The sequence below is a fragment of the Pan troglodytes genome, chromosome 7, assembly GCF_028858775.2.
Source record: "Pan troglodytes isolate AG18354 chromosome 7, NHGRI_mPanTro3-v2.0_pri, whole genome shotgun sequence".
Taxonomy (NCBI): Eukaryota; Metazoa; Chordata; class Mammalia; order Primates; family Hominidae; genus Pan; species Pan troglodytes.
In genome coordinates, this window is record NC_072405.2 from 94,004,083 (window position 1) to 94,027,824 (window position 23,742).

The window sequence follows — 23,742 nt, forward strand, 5'->3', positions numbered from 1 at the left end:
CATTCTGAAAATCCTAGGACCCTTAAGAATTATACTCAATCTACTCTGCCTGTGCTCTATAAAAGGAACAACAAAGCCTGAACGACAGCACATCTATTTACAGCCTAGTTTACTGACTATTTTCAAGCCCACTGTTGAGCTCTACTCCTCAGTAAAAGAAGATTCCTTTCAAAATATCACTGCTCATTGACAATGCACCTGGTCACCCAGGAGCTCTGATGGAGATGTACAAGGAGATTGATGTTATGCTCATGCCTGCTAACACAGCATCTATTCTGCAGTCTATGGATCAAGGAGTAATTTCAACTTTCAAATCTTATTTAAGAATACACTTTGTAAGGCTGTAGTTCCCATAGATAATAATTTTTTTTATGATGGATCTGAGTAAAGGAAATGGAAGATGTCTGGAAAGGATTCACCATTCTGCATGAACATTTGTAATTCATGGGAGAAGGTCAAGTTATCAACATTAACAGGAGTTTGAAAGAAGTTAATTCCAAAGTCATGGATAACTTTGAGCCTTTCCAACCTTCAGCAACCACTATCCTGATCAGTCAGCAGTCATCCACACTGAGGCAAGACCCTCCACCATCAAAAAGATTAATACTTGGCTGGGCGCAGTGGCTCATGCCTGTAATCCCAGCACGTTGGGAGGCCAAGGAGGGCAGATCATGAGGTCAGGAGATCGAGACCATCCTGGCTAACACGGTGGAACCCCATCTCTACTAAAAATACAAAAAAATTAGCTAGGGGTGGTGGTGGGCACCTGTAGTCCCAGCTACTCGGGAGGCTGAGGCAGGAGAATCACTTGAACCTGGGAGGCAGAGATTGCAGTGAGCCTAGATCATGCCATTGCACTCTAGCCTGGGCGACAGAGTGAGACTCTGTGTCAAAGAAAAAAAAATTAATACTTCTGAAGGCTCAGGTGATCACTAGCATACTTTAGCAATAAAGTATTTTTAATTAAGGTATGTAGATTTTTTAAACATGCTATTGCACACTTAATAGACAACAGCATAGTGTAAACATAACTTGTAAATGCCCTGGAAAACTCCAAATTTTATGTGACTTGCTTTCTTGTGATATTTGCTTAATGATAGGCGTCCGAAACTGAACCTTCAGTATCTCTGAGGTATGCCTGTATATATATATCAAACATATTTTGTAGTCAGCCATGCCCCAAAAGACAATGCTAAGAATACATGCAAAGATAGTATAATTATTTAAAGCAGACAGTTCAACAATTAACCTATAGCTGTACAATTATTTTAAATGCTTAATATCTTTTCTGTTGGAAATGGGAACAAGTTATCATTTTGATCTATATAAACAGGAGAACTCTTACCATTTTTGTCATCATATCCCCAGTCTGGACTTGCCATTATCTTCTACCGAGTTTTCTTTTTCTGAAAACAAAAATAATATCTGGAATAACTAACTGCAACTGTGCATGCAGGAGATGCCTTAAATCCCTGCTTGGGCGTTTTTATAGAAACTTATTTGCTTTTAATAGGCCATTATTTCATCATCTCTGCTTATCAGGAAGTACACATATCTAAAAAAAAGGTGTTGTAAAAAATTCTACAAGGGCTATGTTAGTTTAAATTGCTTAATTTTCTTATATTGTAAAAGAGAATTATCAGATCCTAGATTTTATAAAGCCAAGTCCTGTTTCACTCATGTTAGTAGAAGATATGGCTTAATATTATAATATGTAATTCTTTAGATTTTCTAAATGAAAAATACTTTGTACACTCAAGATTTCCAACTCTACCTTTGTTAGTTACCTAAGCAATATAGGCAAAAGTAATTTATCAGGAGAATAATTTGTGTGTTTACAGGCTGATCTGAACTAGTATCTTAATGTTAATTTAAAATCAGATAATTAAATTACTAATCATTTGTAATATATGTTATTTATAATGATACATTTTATAGATATACAGGGTAAGAATAAAGTCCATTTTGGAGCAATATTGGAATTCATAAATGGAGAAGATTTTATTAATATTAAAGTTAAATATAACACAATATTTATTTTATACATCAAATAGGTCTACAAGAATAAAGGTCTTATTTTTTAATAGCTCTATATAATTTATAAACCCCTTTCTTATTATTTTATTTCACCATCACACATACATACAAATGCTATATAGTAAGAATTAGCATTTGTAATTGAGAGATGTTGGGGTACTTTGCCACAACTGGCAACAAGCCAAGAAGCCGAGACTTCGGCCTCCTAATCCAGTTCCCTTCTTCACTATACCTCCACCAAATGCCACACTAATTCCCCTCCTATGCTCACAATACTCTTTAAGTGCAAGTTAAGCCTGGACCAAGATGAGAACTGATGCCAACTGAATGATGAGAAGGTACACAGGACTTTTCAGGATGGCAAAGAAAACTGATTAGGATGTGCCAGACTCTGGCCAGTTCTACATGTTCAAAGCTCTAAACATGTTCAAAGAAAAGAAAACCGGAAAAATAAGCTACCATAGTGATGCTTTTTTCATGCCATGACAGTCATTCCTCCTTTCACATGGTAAGGATTGTCTGAGCTGCTGCAACCCCTGAAAGAAGAGAGGGATCAGGAGCAATTTTCACTAAGGCTGACTGGAGACACGTTGTTTGCTCCTTTGCAGTTAGTGATGGTTCATTGTCTCATATGCAGAGTGGGCTGTGGTCATGAACATCCACAGAGTGGGAAGAGGCCCAAGCTCCCATTCTATGGCTTTAGTAAGCATAAGAAGATATTGTTTAAAAGAGAATTCTTTTTTTTTTTTTCCAAAGTACTGTTTATTGAAGGCCCAATAGGGATCAACTGCTGTGCTAAAAACTTTACGTACATTAACTTATTTAATTCTTATTATAACAAAATTGGGCATTAAAATCTGTGTTTTAGGCTGAGGTGGGAGGATCTCTTGCACCTAGGAGGTCCAGACCAGCTTGGGCCACATAGTGATACTCTGTTTCTGGAAAAAGAAAAAAATTGTGTTTTACATTAAAAAAATATTGAGGCTTACAGAGGTGAAGACACCTCCTCAGAGTTACAAAACTTGCAAGTGGCTGCTTATATCCCATAAGCCTAGGGTTTAAACCTAGATCTGTGTAATTCCAAAGCTAATACATTTGCTTAGCCTTCCACCGTCAACAATTGTCCACTGACCTCCAGTTGATTCTATTTTCTGGAGGATTGGATTAGGTGATGTAGCTTGGTTTGGCTCAAGATGACCAAGAGTCAGGCTTCATCCTTGGGCTTACTTCACTCCAGAAGCTCATGGAGTGACAGGAGCAGGCTACCCCCTGCCAGGTAATTTGCCTCCTAATATTGTATACTTTGTAAAAAGCAACTTTAGCTTGAACTACTCTATTAATCGACAAATTTGAAAAACAGCAACCCCCTTTCATTACACGATTATGTGATGATTTGTCACATGAATGCTTTAACATCCATATGGAATGGTAATTTATTTAAAGTTTTAGGCACAGAATGACACTGGACCCTAACTATTATCACCTTTTATTTTATTATGTACCCAGGGTGTGTTATTGTACTGGCAGAAAATTATATAGAGAAAGGATATAAAGTTTAATGAGCCTTTATAAGTCCAAACACCCTTCCCATTTACCTTTATCCTTCTTTTTCTGCTTACAAATTTTGCTTCTCTCAGCTGAATCTATGCCAAATTCAAGATGTTTAGTTTTGTATTCACTTCACTTTCACCAACAGCTTCCTCCCAGTATACTTTTCCAGGATGATCTTTGGGTTACTTTTGCCTACCAAGAAGGAGTTTAATCTACACAGACTCTGCTCTTCTAAACTAAAAGTATATATATATATATATACTTTTAAATTTTATATATATAAAATTTAAATTTATATATAATATAATTATATATTATATACAGTATATAATATAATTATATATTATATACAGTATATAATATAATTATATATTATATACAGTATATAATATAATTATATATTATATACAGTATATAATATAATTATATATTATATACAGTATATAATATAATTATATATTATATACAGTATATAATATAATTATATATTATATACAGTATATAATATAATTATATATTATATACAGTATATAATATAATTATATATTATATACAGTATATAATATAATTATATATTATATACAGTATATAATATATAATATAATTTGAATTTATACATATATATTATGTATATTAGATTATTACATTTATTTATTAACACCAATTAATTTCTAAATTAAATGGTACTAAATTTAGGGTACTAAATATTTTTTAGTACCCTAAAATGTTTTTCAAAAAAGCATTTCTTCAGTGTTTTTAAGTATCTATTTAAATCAGTTTTAAATTATATTTAAGAGCCTTAGTATTTCTTATTTTAACTTTTGTTCTTCTAGTTCCTTTGATACTTTTCATCTAATTTTTATTTTAATATTTTAAAATCAAAAACATGAACTCTTCTGGAAGCAAATAAATTATGGTGAGTTTCAAATTTAAATTTGTACTTAGAAAATAACTCTCTGCTATAAAAGGAACAAAAAGTGAAAAAGAGTGCCATCCGTGCCTAGTTATGGACGAGATCTGCTAAATGCCACTGAAAGGAAAAATCCACACCTTGGCAGGACCAAATTCCAAAAAGCCATAGCTGTTCTACAATGCTTAGAGTTCCACAACAATAAGTGGCTTTCCTGGGACTCATATTTTCCCTAAAATGAGGAAATATATATTGTGAAAATAATGTCATTGTTGACTATTAAATTTGGCCTGACTCTCACATTGCCTCCTAAATTCCCTGCCCCTCTAGAAATGGTATCATTTAGGGTGGCAACATAAATCTTATTTCCAGTGGAGAAGTGGGTCATGGAAAATGGTGATATTAGCCTGGACATTTCTGCATTGAGACAACTAGAAATTCTGATTAATCAACTGAAGTGGCAGGATGGGTTATCTGGATTTCACAGCTATCATTTTCTCTCAGTTGGGCTTTCTCATCACCTGTAACAAAGCTGTATTGGTAACTTTATTCCTTCCAGTGTTTGTATTTGTCTCCATCCATACCGAGCTTGTTCCCATTTTAGGACCTTTGTGCTTGCTGTCCTGCTGTCCGGATTGCTCTGTACGCAGACCTTTGTATAGCCTCAAATATCTCCTGCTTAGAAATGACTTTCCTGAACTCCAAATTCACATGTCCTCCTTTTCCCAGTCACTCCATTATATCATTCTGTCTTATTTCTTTCATAGCATTTGTCACATCTTGCTTGTATTGTGAAATTAATTTACTTGCTTAATGTCTATAACCATCTCTAAAATGGCATCTCTATGATATGATAAAACCTTGATCATTTTTTTCACCACCATGTTCTCCTCATCTATAATATGCCTGGAAAACAGTGGTGCTCAATAGACACTTATAGAGAGAATAATTAAATGGTCATTTTAAATTTAAACTATTGTATATTTTTAAAGATGTAGAAGAGCAGAATGTTATCAGGGACTATGCTTACCCAAGTGCACTGATCTGAACTCAGGTTGTGTGGTACATTGATATTTGGGCATGTGAATGAGCTTTGCTACACTCATGTTTGTTTTTGGATTAAGGAAAAAGCCTTTCCCCTCTCAGTTCTATTAATGGGAGGAATGAAGTGACCCGTCTGTGTCTGTCAGTCATTACTGGGAGAATGAGAACACTGATCTTTGTAAGTGTCAAATTTTTGACACTTTGTAAGTGTCAAAATCTAACTCTTCAAATATAGTTTGAACTTTTGACATATAAATTTCAAAAATCCATCACTTTTATGGCTTTTATTGCTGTAACTAAAGAAAAGTTTCAACCTTTTATTTCCTGTCTTGGAACATTTTATTTTTAACACAGTTGTTAAATCTGCTAATGGGTGTTTTTTATTAACAACCAAGTCAACTCTTTATATGTAATCATTTTAATACACAGCATAGAGACATTCGCAATGTCTTACAATTTCAGGCTTTTGAAAATATTAAATTTTAAGTGTATCTCACTGACTGTCATGCTTATTGAAATTACTGGCTAGAAAGACACACTGATATTCAGAGAATGTCTAGTGAACTTTTATGCTAATAATTAGGAATCTCTTCTACTGCATGAATGGATAACTTGGGCAAGTTAATAGTACTATCCCCATATTTATTTTTAAAATTGAGAACATACTATTTGTATCTTATCTTCTATAACTGTTTGGGAAATTAATGAGTCTTATAGAACAGATAATGACACTATTAAGTAACATTTTTCACCTAAAAAGAAAATAACATGCATTAATGATTTATAAAGCATAAAATTCTGCCAGGCGTGGTGGCTCATGCCTGTAATCCCAGCACCTTGGGAAGCTGAGACCGGTGGATCACCTGAGTTCAGGAATTTGAGACCAGCCTGGCCAACATCATGAAACCCTGTCTCTACTAAAATACAAAAAATTAGCCAGGCGTGATGGTAGGCACCTGTAATCCTAGCTACTCGGGAAGCTGAGGCAGGAGAATCGCTTGAACCCGGGAGCCAGAGGTTGCAGTGAGCTGAGACTGCACTGCTGCACGCCAGCCTGGGCAACAAGAGTGAAACTCCGTCTCAAAATAAATAAATAAATAATAAAATTCTGCACAAATATAAATGATCAACATAAGCCTCAAAAAAAAAGAGTTTGATTTTAACTCTCAGGCAAATAGATGATGATATAAAACAAAACAGTTCAAATATTGCATGTGGCCTGAAATTCAAACACTTGCTTCATAGATACATGTTTGCTGTAGATTAAACTAAATCCTATATGTAAATATGAAAAGAGATAAGTTCTCAAGTGTAAATATTAAGGGAGGTGAAGGTCAGTTCTATTAATTACCTTGTAGTAACATCCTTCATTCATCTGTTTGGGGGTTCTAGCTACCTAAAATCATTTTAAGGTTAAAAAAGCATGTCTTCTTACTCCTGAAATCAGCTTTTTTAGCTCTTAAATCCTTTTATCAAAGATTAGATTTCTAAAATACATTTGTAATGACATGTCTTTTCTTAATCCAGTGGTTCCCAATGTATGGTTTGTAAATCACCTGCTTCAGCGTCACCTGAAGTGATATTAAAATACAATGTGTGTGTCTCAACCAATCCTTTATTTTTGTGAATGGTCTTGGCCAGTTTAGATGATCAACAAATAAGCTCTTTCAGTAAGTATTGGTAGCTTTGTTAGAGGTATCTGGGAGTTAGATGACTCCACCCTCACAATCTAATTACCAAGAGGTGTATTTCAGTGAAAGCAAGTCTTCAACAGTCAAATTTCCCAAGTGTACATGTGTTATAAATAAACAGCCAGAAAATAGTCATATGCCTTCCCCTGTAATTTCAGGCGGGCTGGCCGCAAGTGAGGCTCACCAACCAGCACCTTGCATGAAAAGTTCACTCCAAACAGACATCAATGACATCAAGACCTCTTTTGGGTCAGGCAGCTGAGTTCAGTGGGGCTTAGACCTCACATACTCCATCAATGACATTTGAGTGCTGGGCTTCTCCACTCCTGTGTCTTGTTCATACAAGACATTTTCTGGGTCCAGACAATTTTTCCTTCTCAGTTACTACTCTTGATACCACTAATTGTACAAAATTCTTTCTGACATCTTTTAGAGTAAATAACAAAACTTTAAGTGTTGATTTCACTACAAATAGCTAAGTAGCCACCTCTGAAGAGGGCAGGTCCTGATTAGGACACTATCAAGCATTCCTATTAGGCATTGGATTATATGAACAAAAGTTATTTATACTGAAGTGATGTATAATTATAACACTACTGAATCAAAATCTCTGCATGCAAGACCTGGGAATCTATGTTTTTAACAAACATTTCCAGGTAATATATTAAAAACATATTTGTAGACTTTTACAAACATTTTAAAAAATCCTAAATGCTATTTTCTTGACATGCTTTCTCCTTTGGGAAGAATACTGAGTTAATATTCACTTCAACAGCCACTTCAAAAACTACTCACTGTTTTTCTAAATTAGATTTCCCCCATAAGATTTCTTGAATTTTTAATGCTTTTACTAGTACCTAACTCCAGTGAATAAATTTTTTTTTCATTCTTTTTTTGTGATACCCTTTTTATTATTAAGTCAGTATGCTAAATACAGGGTGGTGACTTGCTCTGCAGTAGTTTTTAAATCAAATGCTCAAGTCAGAGCCATGATTAAGTAAAGACAGGTACAATAACTAAATGCCTTCTAGTACTGGCAATACCAATTGTTGCCTGCAGGAGATTGTCATTTTAATTTACTCTTATCTGATCTTTGTCTTAGTAGATCTATCAAAGAAAAGTGGCAAGAGCACTATTTGAATTAATGATTTGCAGAACGACTCATTACTCAAGGGCAGGTTTCACAGAAAAAGTACATTATAGAGGTCCTCTTTACTGATCTTAAAAGAGTAAACAAAGACATATAACGAGGATGAAGTAGTATCTACAACGTTCCTTTAGTCTCTAGACTGTCTTTTGTTTCACAGTTATTTTTAAGAATTAGCATTAACGGTAAAATTTTTTTAATCTGTCTAACCCAATTACTTTGAGTAATGCTGTTTCTTTATGATAAAACTGGGTTAATAAGTATAAAATACCTAAAAATATTTTCTAAATGAGGAGCAACGATTAATACACATAGCGGATGCACAGTAAAAGATGGCTTTTATTTTTTACTGAGTGTGCTACTACTAATAGAAAACTGTGTGGGCTATGGTTGAAACTTTAATGCAGCCAGGTGTTAAGGAGGACACAAGGCTATGTCTGAGCTTCCAAGGATTTGATGATGTACATTAGCTGATCAGCCTTGAAATCAAGGGACATAATCTGACCCCCTCACCCCGGGGTTTTTCTAATAAATGGGGAAGGAATAAATGGAATGATTACAAGTGCTTTCTGATTTTTAAAAAATCTTTTTATTTTTAGCCTCTACACTAAGGACACAACAGGTGCTTTTAAAGAAAGAAATAGAAATAGTTTCTTTTAGAATAGCCCAATAGAATGAGATGATTTTACTCCTGTACTTTTTTTACTCACATGATCTTAATTTGTAACTTTTAAGAAGTTCGGAGGCTGAGAAAAACAAATATCAGTATTTCCATTTCAAAAGGAAGAAAGAGGCTTTCACAGATGAGAAAATTAAGCCACTTGTCCAAAGTCAGATGAAAGTGTTAAAAGTGGAATGTCAAGTCTTTAAACTCTGGGTCAAGAATTCTTCCCACTATGATAAATTATAAAATCAAACTAACAATAACTTTTTTTCATTACTTTTTACTTTATTATCACAAAAGAGTTTAGTCGTGTGGGAAACTATTACCTCACAACAGTCATTGTAGTTTCCCTAAAACAGACCCTATAACTTTGGCTTGATTTTATCCATGGGTGCTAGAGATGGGGTATGGACCACCATTATCTTTGGAGAGAATGCATGCTGCATGCTGTGGTTTTTGCATCTCCACAGCTAGCCTGCCCAGCCCACGAAGCTATCACATGCATCCTTACTGAGGCTCTTTCAGGGCCTACCATTTCCACATTTCTGTGGAGAGACCAAGCTACTTGTGATTTATGCTTCCTGATTCCAGTGTAGCTGGTGAATGCATATTCTACGTTTCCACAAAAATCTACCTTATTTCTTCCAGTCCTAGGTGTAAAGGATCAGCCTACAGGATGGAACAAAATAGGTCCTCCTCCCTTCTATTTCTAGGATAGGAAGGAGAAAAAAGCAAAATTATTTATTAGGGTCTTCACAGCAAAATTTTAGAAACGAATCCTGTCCTCTTAGCTAAAGGCAAAATAGCAAGGTTTGAATGGAAGTCCTTCCTGATCCTGTTTCCTTTATGCAAAAGGTTACTTGGGCAATTAATTTAGCTGGTCAAGGCCATGTCTTATTCTGAATTTCCTGTTTTACTTTCTAAAAAATTTTTTTTCAAGTTGCTCCAGGCAAATGAGATTACCTAAACATATACAATAAGCAGATTTCTAAGATGGGTTTAGCTCTAAGTAAGTGAAGAATTTTCAGGCCTCTTAAAGATGTTTGATATCGCGTAACTTCTGTCCTCAGTGACTCCCACAGAAGGAGTGCAGGGCAGCTTCTCCTGTGGTTTCTTAGGGCTCTTTTAGCTTCTGGAATCAGAAAACTCTGGAGAGGCTGCTTAGGCAACAGTTTTCAAGTGTGACTTGAAAGGCGCTGCATTTCAAAACCCCAGGGTTATGAGTGAAGAGGTGTTGAATGAAAGGCTCTTAATTGCATCGCCTTGCACCTAGTTTATCTGGCCCTGTGATGGAGTTCCTTAATATGCAACACTTGGACATTGTAGTAGTCCTAATTCCTTTAAGACTGTCCCAGACTCTGCCTTTAACTAGTTGGTAAAGTTCCACATAGCCTTTGTGCAACTGCCTGAGGGTTGCAAAATGAGGGGATGACATGTTGGCAAGTGCCTCAGTTTTCCATCATCACCCAGGAGGCAGCCAGAACTAGTCTGGTGAGAAAGAACTCCAGGAAAAACACCTCCCCAGGTTCGTGTCAATAACGCTTTTAAAATGGAGATCCACAGAGTCCAAAGGAGTTCTTATGGGCCTTATAGGCTAAGAACCAAGCTCAGTTAGAATGAAGCTTATGAATGTGGACTTCTTAGAACAAATAGGGCTGATTTTATGCAGTGATTCGATCTGGGGAAGATGAATTCTTGGCAATGTTCTCAATTCCTCCTATTGGTAATTCCTAGGGGTGCTTGCTAGCCAGGGTTCACGTTCGATGTTCTTACAATGCGATCTTTTGTCACTCCTGTCTCAGGCTCCAAGAGTCCTCATACAGTCCCCTGCAGAGTTGGACAGGATTTTGCTGCGTGGTTGCTTGCAGCTGGCAACAGCTGTTGCTACACTTTTTTATCTACATTTATTTTTGTGTGTTAAGATTGTGTTTCTAGTCCTCCCCCAACTTCTGATACTACACACTTGCCAAATTGTTTGCTGATGAACATGATATTATTAGTAAAGGCCAGTGACTTCTTCCAAGGGAGCATTGACTGTTTATGTAGTGGCTTTATGTAGCCACTTCTGGGTATGGCACTCACTGTGCCATTTATTTTGGTTAATGTTTTTAAAAGACTCATTTTAACTTTAAAATCAGAGGTGGCGAATGAAACTTTGCTTAAGGATTCATGTCCCTAAAATGTAATGTTGGAGTAGTAAGGAAAAAATGAATCATCTTTTAGCGGCAGCTAGGTATAATGAAGTTTGCAGAAAAGAAAAATAGGGTGTATTTCATTAGATCTAATATTGACAGCACTGCTCTAGCATGATGGACATGCCTTCTGTATGAGATGAGTATGACATCCACTCAAAAAACAGCCCAGTGGGGAAAGAAATGCCAGCAATAATAGATGTGACCTTTTAGTGCCTTGGCCATTGGCATCGCCTGAGGGTAATCCTAGATCACCCATTTTTCCATTTGGATGCAGCTGAGACTGACAGGGCAGGTGTCCGGCCTAAAGCAACTGATTTACTGATTTACGAGCAGCTTTCAGTCTCCTTCCTACTTGCCTCTTGCAAAGTGAACTTGAAAATCCAGTTCTTTTCACTACCTCTGTGGAAAACCTAGAGGCAAGCACAGGATTTATTCTTTGTTACTTGTAAGGCTGCTGTTGAAGTAATGCAAAGGTCGGTGATTAAATGACATACCATAAAGATTTTTAGTACTGTTATTAAACCCAGTAGGATTAAAATGCAGCTACTGACGAAAGACTTGAACTGCAGTGTCTAGATGAAGCTAATTCCAACACAACTTAATCCCTTCATCATAATATGAACAAGGAACAAAACAAACGGTACCATGGCAGTTGGGCACTGTCTCAGGCACCACAACTTCTGGTTGTTGAAATTAGCTATGGGTTGATTTTGTAACTCATAGTTGCATATTACCATTAATGTCACCAACCTGTCTCCTGAAACACCAGGTCTGCATCCAAATCATTCAACCTAACCTCAAGGGGTGGATGGAGAAAGTATGTTTTGAACTCAATGATCCATGGCTTCTTAGGGTGTAAAATTTGGGCTAGACAGCACTGAGGGTGGGAGGGGAGAGAATCACATTTGGCCCTGCTACATGTTACAAGTGGCACTTGCAGAATCCTGGCTCCCTCTCTCTACTTCCTCAGCAGGAAAAGTGCTTAAAACCATTTGAGGGGGCATACCTTAGTAACATCCTGAATAGACATGTGTGAACCTGTCTTTTCTGGAAGCTAGATTTAGGTTAGCTTGAATGTCCAACCAATACCGGTATGCCTGCTTTCCATTCTGTCCTGTGCCATCTGGAGCAACTCAGCTCTCTGGACCTTAGCCCCAGTTTTCTAATCTAGACTGTGACCTTGCCTTTGACCTGTGGTTGGTCTTATATAACAGCCACTGACTGCTGCCTATGTCAGGATGCATGCCCCTGCTCTGCCCAGCCCCTTCCTGCCAGCTCAGCCCTCAGCTCCATTTTTTTTTTTTTTTTTTTTTTGAGACATAGTCTCACTCTGTTGCCCAGGCTGGAGTGCAGTGGTGTGATCTCAGCTCACTGCAACCTCTGCCTCCCAGATTCAAGTGATTCTCGTGCCTCAGCCTGCAAGTAGCTGGGACTACAGACATGTGCCACCATGCTTGGCTAATTTTTGTATTTTTAATAGAGATGGGGTTTTGCCAAGTTGGACAGACTGGTCACAAACTCAGCCTAGCTTCTAATCCAGGACCTCTTACACCATCCTATTCCATGATCTGATGCTGACCACTAGTTGAGTGCAGGCTCAAGTGACTGCTTAGACCAGAGGCTGAGAGTTTAGGCCTGGAAAGAATATTGCTGAAGGACCCAAGTCCCAGAGGGGAGAGTACAGGCTGCTTTGAGCCAGAACCAAAGGGCACTGTGTGCTCTCCAGTGGTCAAAAATTTGAGGAGAAATATCTGGCTTAAGCGGGAGAAAAGTGAAAGCAAGAACATGAGCCGTTAATCTTGTGCCACACTAATAACTAACATGACGCTATAGACTTGCAACTCAGCTCACTTGGGTAGCATTTGCATCTTGAGTTTCTCACACATTGTGAAAAATCACCCAGGGATATTTTTATTTATGATCTTAATTTAATTTTGTTGGACGGGTACTATGTTCATGTGGTTTCAAATTCAAAGGTATAAAAGGGTACAAAGTAAAAAACAATCTTCTCCCATTTTCTGTCCCAGAGAAAACCAAAGTTATCAATTTATTTCATATATTTAAAGAGATATTTGATGCATATACGTGGGTATAACTGCACGTATTATTTTGCTCTTTCGAAAAAAATACAAATAATACATACTGTATACGCTTTTTTTGTCCCTTACTTTTTCCCCTTAATACATTAGAATTTGGCCCTATTACTATACAAAGAGTAATTTTTTTCTTTTTGTTTTACATGTTTTGTTTTACTTTTTTTCCTTAATTCATTATCTTGGAATTTGGCCATTATACAAAGAGTATTTTTTTTTGGCTTTGCAATGTTCTTTTTTATGGATTGCTATTGTTTATTTAGCCATTCCTCAATCAATGGGCATTTAGGTTATTTCTCATTGTTACAAACAAAGTTGAAATGAATGGTACATTTCCTTGTATATGGAGAGGACTGCTACTGGATACAGGAAAAGGGGTCTAGTAATATGAATACCTTGTAAGTAAATACATAGATTTTTGTTCTTCTCAATGACTTCTCACTGCTTAGATTCTAATAACTATCCTGACAGGGAGGGAAAGGTAATACATACTTTTTTTTTTCTTTTCTTTTTTTGAGACAGAGTCTCACTGTCACCCATGCTGGAGTGCAGTGACGTGGATCTCGGCTCACTGCAACCTCTGCCTCCTGGGTTCAAGAGATCCTCCCAGCTCAGCCTCCCGAGTAGCTGGGATTACAGGCCCGTGCCACCACACCCAGCTAATTTTTTTTTTTTTTTTTTTTTTTTTTGTATTTTTAGTAGGGATGGGATTTCACCATGTTGGCCAGGCTGGTCTCAAACTCCTGACCTCAAGTGATCCACCCACCTTGGCCTCCCACAGTGCTGGGATTATAGGTGTGAGCTACTGTGCCTGGCCCATTTTTCTTTCTTTTTTTTCTTTTTTTTTTTAACATAAGGAAAAACATATCTAGAGAGAGGCAAAGGTGACAGCTTTCTTTAAAGGGAAAGTTGAATGGAAGGAAATTAATCTCTTAGATACACCCCAGAGTACCACCTTTTAGCAGAGAAGTCCATTCTTCCTTCCAGAAAAAGTGCTAAGACAAAATCTTGTTGGGATGATCTGTTTTTAGAGTTCTTTAAAAAATATCTGTTTCCTCACACATATACAAAGTAAAGGAAAGCAAATAGCTCATAGAACAAGGACGACTTTTACATGATTGATAGCAGATTCAAGGTGGAGTCACCAGTGGAAGTCACTGAGACAACAGAGAAGAGAGATCTTTCAAGGCGGCGAACCAGCTTCTGACTAAAGGGTGTGTGTGGTGGTGGCGAGGCAGGAGGAGTCTCATTGTCTTTATAAACAGCTCTCCAGGACAACTTTTGTGTTTGATATAAAGAGAGAAAACAAGTTTGTGAGCACAGTCTTAAAACCAAGGGAGCATACCTTAGTTACATCCTGGAATAGACATGTATGAACCTGTCTTTTCTGGAAGCTAGATTTAGGTTAGCTTGAATGTCCAACCTATACCTGTATGCCTGCTTTCCATTCTGTCCTGTGCCATCTGGAGCAACTCAGCTTTCTGGACCTTAGCCCCAGTCTTCCAATCTAGACTGTGACGTTGCCTTTGACCTGTGGTTGGTCTTATATAACAGCCAATGACTGCTGCCTGTGTCAGGATGCATGTCCCTGCTCTGCCCATCCCCTTCCTACCAGCTCAGCCCAGCTTCTACTCCAGTACCCTCTTATCTCACCCTGTTTCATGGCCTGATACTGACCACTAGTTGAGTTCAGGGTCAAGTGACTGCTTGAACCAGAGGTTGAGAGAAATGCAGCCAATCAGGGCACTGAAATCACTGACTGCTGTGCGAGAAAAACTGTAGCTGCAAAGGAAGAACTGGTACACACGAACACTGAGAAACATCACCCCAAAATTGTTTTTCTGTAACTGAAGTATGAAGGTGAATATACAAAGAAAGAAACTTTAAAGCTTAGTGAGAAAGCAACCAAATGTACCTATGCACTTATTTTTTATTTAAAAATTAAAAACAAATTTTTAAAAGACAGCATCTTTCTCTGTCACCCAGGCTGGGTGCAGATCACTGCAGCATCCAGGTCCTGGGCTCTAGCGATCCTCCCACCTCAGCCTCCCAAACAGCTGGGACTACAGATGCACGCCACTATGTCTAGTTCCTTTTTTTTTACTTTCAGTAGAGACAGAGTCTTGCTATGTTGCTCAGGCTGGTCTTGAACTCCTGGGCTCCAGGGATCCTCTTGTCTTGGCCTCTCAAAGTAGGGGCATTATAGGCATGAGCCACCGTGCCTGGCCCAGATTTAAATTTTTACTTTTAAAAGTATATATTTTTTATTTTAAAAAAGTGATTAAGTGCATTTTATTTATTTTGTTTTAATGTAACTTGAAGCTAAACTTATTGTGTGAACCAAGCCATTTTGATCAGTGGTAAATGGCAGGTCTAGTTTTTTTTTTCTTCTTCTTATTGAAAGATCAAGAACCTCAGCCTGCCATGACTTTCTTGGCTTCCTTTACTAGCATTTAATCCTTCTAGTATTTGACATAATTCCCATGACAACGTGTGGACTGAATATAATGTCCTTCATTTCACAAATGAGGAGATTGAAGTTGAAATATTTTGTCACTTGCCGGAAGTCCCATGTCAGGGTGGCAGTGTTGATATTTGATCCTACTTTTTGTGCCTCCAGCCCAAGAGTTTTTTCTATGACAATCAGGAACCTTGAGATTAAAAACACATTGAATGTTGTCATATGTTGGTAAGAATAAAATACCAAAAAGAAAATGCCTTCTACACACAGCTTTTCTCATGTACTCACTCTAACCTTCTATTTGCGCAATTGGAAGCAAATATATCAGCCTCATTGAGCTTCAATTTTTTTGTTTGTGAGGCAGAAATAACAATAACAACCTTACACAGTTGTGAGGATGAGTAAATAGTATATATAAAGTGTCTCATGAAAAGATAGCACTCAGTGAATGGCAACTTTCCTATAATGATAATAATAATTATTATTATATAGGAGATCAGGTAGGTGAAAATGTTTTATAAATTGCAAATTGATAAATGCAAGGTACTCTTATTATAATTATTTTCTTACATTTAAAAATATTTATTCACTAATTTTAGAATACGTTTTAATGGTTGGATCCATTTAGTATATTCACTTTAGTGCTATTCTAAGCCATTATTTTAGGAAATTAAAAATTTAAAGTTAGTTTAACTGAAGTGAATACCAATGCTTCTGAAAAGTGCTTTCCTTTTTTTTCATTTTACTTAATCTTAAAACTAAATGTCTTTCTGCAAGAAGAGATAACTCGAGACTTCTGTTGGGATCAAGTATGATTAATAGCCTGAAATCAGAAATAAAGCTGCTTTATGGAAGAGTAAGAAAATAAGGTGCAGATATATCTCCTAAATTATTCTTTGTGTACTAGAGGAAAACAAAATAAAATTTCCTCAACCCTTAAAAACTTTGTGAGCTCTAAAACCATTGACAAACATAATTTATTATTACAGAATCCCAGTTGCACACCTGAAAACCCTGGGGCCACATGTGTTTCAGAATTCAGAATTTCTCAGATTTTTGGAAAGCAATACAACACAAATATTATATATGAATGCCCTTATCAGGGTCTGGGGGAGTACCTTGTAATTGAACACATTACTATTTTTGGAGCAAATGTATGAATAGTCATAGTACATGGAATAAATAAAGACTATAAATAGCTTCGTGTCAGGTCAGGTTAGGCCCACAGATGAGTTCAGGTCACATCAGGTCATGTGTTTTCAGGAACAGTTTTGGTTTTCAGAAATTTTTGGATTTCAGAGCTGGAGATAAGAGACAGTGGAGCTGTATTTTTATCCCCAATGTGGAGCGGGTCAACACAAAGGCAACGTGTCTGGTAGGAAGATCATGAGATCCAGACTCAAGTAGGCCTGAACACCTGATCTACCTTTTAATCCTCGGATTTATTGTGGAAATTATTTCACCTCTATAAGCCTCTGTTTCCTTATCTGAAAATGGGGAAAAGAATCCTACCTTGCAGGATTGTGGCGAGGGTTAATGATAATATAGGCCAGGTGTCTAGTTACCTGGTATTTACAGTATGATTGATAGCTGCTATCATTGTTCATGAGAGGTGGTATCTAATGAAATAGAATAAAATCTCTTTTTTTATTATTTCAAATTTGAAGGTAGCAGGGAAAAGGGGTAGAAATTTTGTATATGAATTCCAGCAGACTTCCTAAAGGGAAAAGGGGCAAGGCCCCAAAGCTTTGTCTCTGGGACTTAACATTTATTGAAACCTATTAGGCTGGACGGGATAGCAACTGTTCTCAGCTCAGAGTCAGGGAAGTTCCAAAGAGTCCAAAGAACCCCTGAAATGAAACCCCCAGGAGGGTAGAAAGAACTTGCACAGTGGGTTGGTCCCAACTGAGAGACAGGCAAATGTAGTCTGGGCCCATGAGGAATTGGACATAGGAACTTGTCTCACTCTGAGCATCTGTGGTCATGCTTTCAACCTGCACGAGTGACTATGTGAATTCATTTATTTATTCATTTAGCAATTGTTTTTGAATGTCAACTAAGCATAGATCTATGAAAATATCCAAGAAACATACAGAAACAACTCTATCTTCATTAGCATTATAGTTTATGAGGGACTTAAACAAGGATCAACAGCAAATCACCCAAAATTGTGGTGAATTTTCTAAAGGGATAAACTAGATGGGCAGTGGTAAGGGCAGGAATGGGCTACTTACAAGGAGGAAGGCAAGAGGAGACAGGACAGCCATGACCAAGGTTGAGGTATGGCTAGAACACTCCTCCTCTGTGACACCTCGCTGCTGTGCTTTCTCATCACCAGCTTTTAGATGGAGTGCCATCCCCTCAGAAGGCCTTCTTGACCTCGCTAAACTTCATTTCACTCTCCACTTTCGCCAATCACTTTCTACCCATTATCCCAGTTTATTTTTTCGGAGCTTTTATAACCGTCTGAAATTATCTTTTCTAGTTTTGCATGTATTTATTATATGCTTCCCCTCTTTAGAAGGAAAGATTCTTGAGATCTCTGAGCATTTTGTCCAGTGTCTGAGGGTGCCTAAATATTTGTTGAATGATTAAAAGGAAGACTATGCAAAGACCTTAAAGCAAAAAAGAGCCCGATGCATTCTAGGAAATAAAACAAGGCATTTGGGTCTTGTTGATGCTAATGGCCTCCAATGAATCCTGCCTTCTGGTATCCATACCCTTATGTAGTCTCCTCCCTTACTGACTCAGGGCATGGCCACATGACTTATTTGGCCAATGGGACATCAGCGAACAACACGAGCGAAGGCTTGATAAGTGCTTGTTTAGAACACAGATGAGCCATGTGAGAAAGTCCTGCCTGGTCTGGTCTCCTTCAAGAGAAAATACCGCTTGGAGAGCAAGGTGCTGGCATTCCAGCTGTCCCAGCTGAAATTCAGCCACCCAGCTGAAATTCACTCAGTGAGTAAGTCCACGTAAAACCAACAGAAATATCCACCCATCAACCCCATAACAGTGAGAAGAAAAAAAAGTTGTCACTCTAAGCCACTGAGTTTTTGGGTGGTCTTCTATGTGCAAAAAACCTGAAACAGAGCCGAGGCATAGTGAGCAGGCAAAGGTAGTGTGAGATGGTTTAGAAAGGAAAACAATCATTCAGAACCTTACACAAGTCAAGTTACTGTATGTTAAACACAATGGAAATTAACAGGTTTGAAGGAAGGGAAGACTTATTACTGTACCCTACTCACTGTACCCTACTCAGCAAAGCCATATTCTCTTAATGGTTTTCAGAAGCCAAGGTAGAGAGGAAGTGCCTTTTAAAAATAGCTTTTGAGGCAAGAAAGGCCGTAACTGGAAGGCCAGATGGAAGAACATGAGCAGACTTGTTTCTGAGCACATGAAACATCCAAGAATTAACATGGTGGGTTTTGATTGGAGTGGAGTATGGGGAGAATCTATTCCTGCAGGCCAGATCTATGAGTCAGTGACTTCATTCAGTGGATGAGTCCTAGGGAAATTCAAGTAACTCTTAAAAATAGAAAGACGTGGAATTGCTAACGAATGAAAAATAAGATTCAACCACTTGTAAATGATGATATCAGGACCCTTCTTGTATTAATTGGTGGAGAGGGTTTGGAAGAAGAGACACTGAACCTCGAATGAAAAGGAAGCCCTGCATGGAAATGACGTGAGACAGGACAGGGCAGCTGGAGAAACAAAAGACCAATTTCATAAACGGTTATTTTCTGTTTATCTTTGTTTGTGCAAGAGCACAGAAGAAGCTGCTCACAACAGTCTTTCACATATTGTTGATAACTTGGTAGGTATTATAACAAAGGCTTATTCCACTAATGCCCCTAAAAATGTGGGCATGTATCTTATCTCTGTGCACTGGCCTCTTTGATATACCCTGGGACATCCAGATACCCTGAAACCTGAGTCCCAGGGCTTAAAACCCACTTACTGGTATTGTGTATGATTTACCAATAAGGAGACTAAATTCCTTACCAATAAGGAGACTAAAACCATGGAAAACATGTGTTGATGTTCTAGACAAATTACGTTTTCTGGTTGTAGCATTTGGTTAAAAAGCAGACACTGAAAAAGCAAGCTATGAACATATAGAAAGAACGGTTCAAGTCCCATTGAATCTTTGTTAGCCAGTCTTTGGGAACAAATTCCACAGCCCTTCTTCCATAAATCCTTCTAGAAAGATAAAATATGAGATTTTGTAGCCTTTTACCTCCTCTAACCCTAACTTGCTTGAAATATCTAGTAATTTTTCATACCTTAAATAGAAAAATCAAGCCAGCCAGATTATAAGAAGATGAAATACCAATTTTCCCTGAAAGTAGGCCTAAATGTAAAATTAAAGACACTGCTGACCTTTCCCTGTCAATCTAAAAGGTAAAAAATTTTTAAAATGGCCTGGGCACTCAACAGTAAAGCCTTTTTAGAAAACAATACAAGCGTTGGCTGGGTGTAGTGGCTCAGGCCCATAATCCCAGCACTTTGGGAGGTCAAGGCAGGAGTATCACTTGAGCTCAGGAATTCCAGACCAGCCCGGGCAACATGGCAAAACCCCATCTCTACTAAAAAACACAAAAATTAGCCAGGTGTGGTGGCATGTGCCTGTAGTCCCAGCTACTTGGGGGACCGAGGCAGAAGGATTGCTTGAGCCTGGGAGGTCAAAACTGCAGTAAGCTGTGTTTGCAGCACTGCACTCCAGCCTGGGTGACACCCCCTGTCTCTAAATAAATAAATATATATATATATAAATAAACAATTAAAAATGATACAAGCATAACTCTTGTTTCTCATCTCCGGTAACTGTAAATGGCATTACACCATCCCTATTTCTTAAGGAAGAAATCTAGGAGTCCTCTTTGAATATTTCCTTTCACAAAATCTATTTATCAAATCAGCAGCAAGTTTAATAGCTTCTTCCTCCTAAACATAATTTAAATCATCTACTTTTGCACCACCATCTGCCATCACCATTTCTCTCTTGCAGAACCACCAGGCCCTGGGGAGACCATGCTCCTGTAGGGAATGTGGGTTCTGCAAGAAGTAACTGATCCCTTCAGGAAATGCACCTTTTCCCTCTAAACACAAAGCAAAACTCCCCAAAACTGAGAACTGGACCTTAGAGGCACATGTTGTCCCATCCTGAGAGTGGATGCCAGTAATAACTCTGAGGCTCAGGCCACTGGGAGGGGAAATCTGAATCTGTGACTCTTCTGCTCAGACACTCTCAAGGGAGCTGAACTGGTTCATGGTTGCTGATGACCACTGGCTATTGATCTCTTTAAGGAAAGATTGTCCAGTTTAGGGATTTAGGACTCCTCCAAATCATCAAATAATGAGTTCATGAAGACCACCAGATACCCAAGAAGGTAAGCACTGTATGTGTCAAATACGTTTAAAAAGATAATAAAGAAGAAAATGTTAAAGAGATATCAGATGTGGCCAGGCACCATGGCTCACACCTGTAATCTCAGCACTTTGGGAAGCCGAAGCGGGATGATTGCTTGATGCCAGAAGTTTGAGACCAGCCTGGCCAACATGTCGAAACCCTCTGTCTACTAAAAATACACAAGTTAGCTGGGCATGGTGGCAGCCACCTGTAATCCCACCTACTTGGGAGGCCGAGACAGGAGAATCAGTTGAACCCAGGGGGTGGAGGTTGCAGTGAGCCATCACACCACTGCATTCCCTGGGTGCAATGTGAGATGCCCTCTAAGTGACAGAGCAAGACTCTGTCAAAAAATAAAATAAAATAAAATAACAGACATGAAGTATTGAGCTTGATGTCTAACACTCAGTGGGGCTTACTATGTGGAAACTCCATGTGGATTGCACCTCATCCTTTCTTCACTGGACCAGCACTATTAGCACCAATTCACCAGCTACTATCATCTGAAGGTACCCATTGATCATGCAAGTTACCTTCTCTGGGCAGGCAATCCACATCTTTATGGTATTGAGTTTATGGCAGACCATACAGAGAGGTAATATAGTAGTTTTCTACTGCTGCTGAAACAAATCATCAAAAGTTTAGCCTCTTACAATACAAATTTATTCTCCTGACACTTCTGGCAGTCACAAATCCAAAATACGTTTTTGGGGCTAAAATCAAGGGGTTGGCAGGGTTGCATTCCTTCTCAGTCTCTGGGAAGAATTTGTTTTGTTGTCTTTTCCAGTTTCTATATGCCTCCTACATTCCTTGGCTTATGATCCCTTCTCCATCCTCAAAGCGAGCAGTATAAAATCTTCTCTCCCTCCTCTTTTCTTCCTCCTTCTTATAAGAATCTTTGTGATTATATCAGGCCCATCTGGATGAATCAGAATAATCTCCCATCTCAGGATCCTTCATTTAATCACATCTGTGAAGTCCCTTGTGTTGTGTAAGACATTTTCAAAGATTCTGGGGATTAAGATATGGACATTGTTGGGGCCAATTATTTAGCCTACTACTGGTAGGAAGCAAGGGAAAACTTCTCAAGGACTCATTTAGTGATGGTGGCGTTTGAAGGTGGTGGTGGCTGGGGTATTGAGGAGGAAACAGGCCAAACTGGAAATAAAAGATGATTTTTGGCCCTGGGTGTAATTGAAATGGCGTATTTTGAGGGGATGGGATTCAAGGAAATTAGCTTCACTGAGAGCTGAAAAAGATTCAGGGATTTTGCTTTCTAAAAAGCAAAATTGGGAGTATAATTGTGGTGCGTAGGGGAAGAGCAAGGGGAGTTAGTGATGGTTGAAATAATACAATGTACGAATAGTTTCATTACTAAAGCGTATCATTCTCTGGATATTGATGGATATCATTCAATTGGCTGTAGTTGATGTAGCAGAAAAGAGTCATCCATTGATTCTATTGATTCTATTGAAATTTTTAGGCAGATAACTTATATTATTTTGATGAAAATATCAATGCTGATATTAGCAATAGATACCTGAGAAGAAGCAATTAAAAACACTAAAGATGTGTAGTTTGGCAGAATGATTATCAATATAGTCATCTGTGTGAACTGCTTACCTTCAATTCCCTTGTGGCACAATAGCACGAAAGCAAGTCAGGGTGATGTGAGTTTTATTTTATAAGGGCTGTTAAGTCTACGTGGTCGCTGTTTTGTGTCATGCCCATTCACTTATAATTTAAAGAAAAAGTAAAGGGAACATGTTTCTTTCTCAACACTTTTGCTTTTGGCAACCTCTTGTTGCTTTTACTACTAATGAGAGAAATTCCAGTTCTTTAAGAGTTAATTTTAAAACAAAACTTTGCCCGCATCTTTCCAATTCCTGGAATACCATTCACAGGAGCACAGCACAATAAATAATTCTGTTCATGCAGGTGATAAATGCTGTTGAGGGCTCCGCTTGCTAACCATTTAAGAAATACAGATTTACATACTTTCAAGGCATATCTGTGAAAATGTCAGTTCTTTAACTAAACACTCATCTACACAGCCTTTCTGCTAAAGTGAGCACCACCTGAGTGACTTGCCCACACTCTGAGCTCTTCCTGCCTCCAAATGAATTGGTGATTGTTCCCTTCCTGCCTCCAGTGTGTTGGTTACTGTTGCCATCCTTATCAAAGGTAAGGGTCCAGGCCCACCAGCTTGGAGTTACCTGTGTCTCCTTCCCTTTCCTTAGGCTCTTGTGGTAAATGCTGCCAATTCTATCTTCACAACCCCTCTGGTGTTCTTTCCTTCCTTCTGCTTTCATCACCATTGCCTCTTACCTGCTGACATCAAATCACATCCTAACTGACCTCATTGCCTAAGCCTTTGCTCCCTCATATCCAGCTAAAGACCTACTGCAAGAATGATAGCCCTGAAGCTCTGTTCCAGTCAGCTCATTCATGGTCAGGGAATTTTCAACAGCTTCCCATTGCTTTGCATAAAAGGCAAACACCACCACCTAGCAGGCAAGGGCCTCAGATCTAC

The 23,742-nt window shown here is 38.1% G+C and overlaps 1 protein-coding gene across 3 annotated transcripts in view; it reads right to left on the minus strand.

Moving 5' to 3' along the window:
• Window positions 1-23,742, minus strand: part of CA1 (carbonic anhydrase 1) — a 50,015-nt gene that overhangs the window by 12,028 nt on the left and 14,245 nt on the right. For 2 of the 3 annotated variants that reach the window (XM_016958906.4, NM_001195133.1), the window contains 1 exon segment: window positions 1,346-1,406. In XM_016958906.4, coding sequence (XP_016814395.2) covers window positions 1,346-1,382 — 37 coding nt within the window. In that variant the 5' untranslated portion in view covers window positions 1,383-1,406. 3 annotated transcript variants of the gene reach the window in all.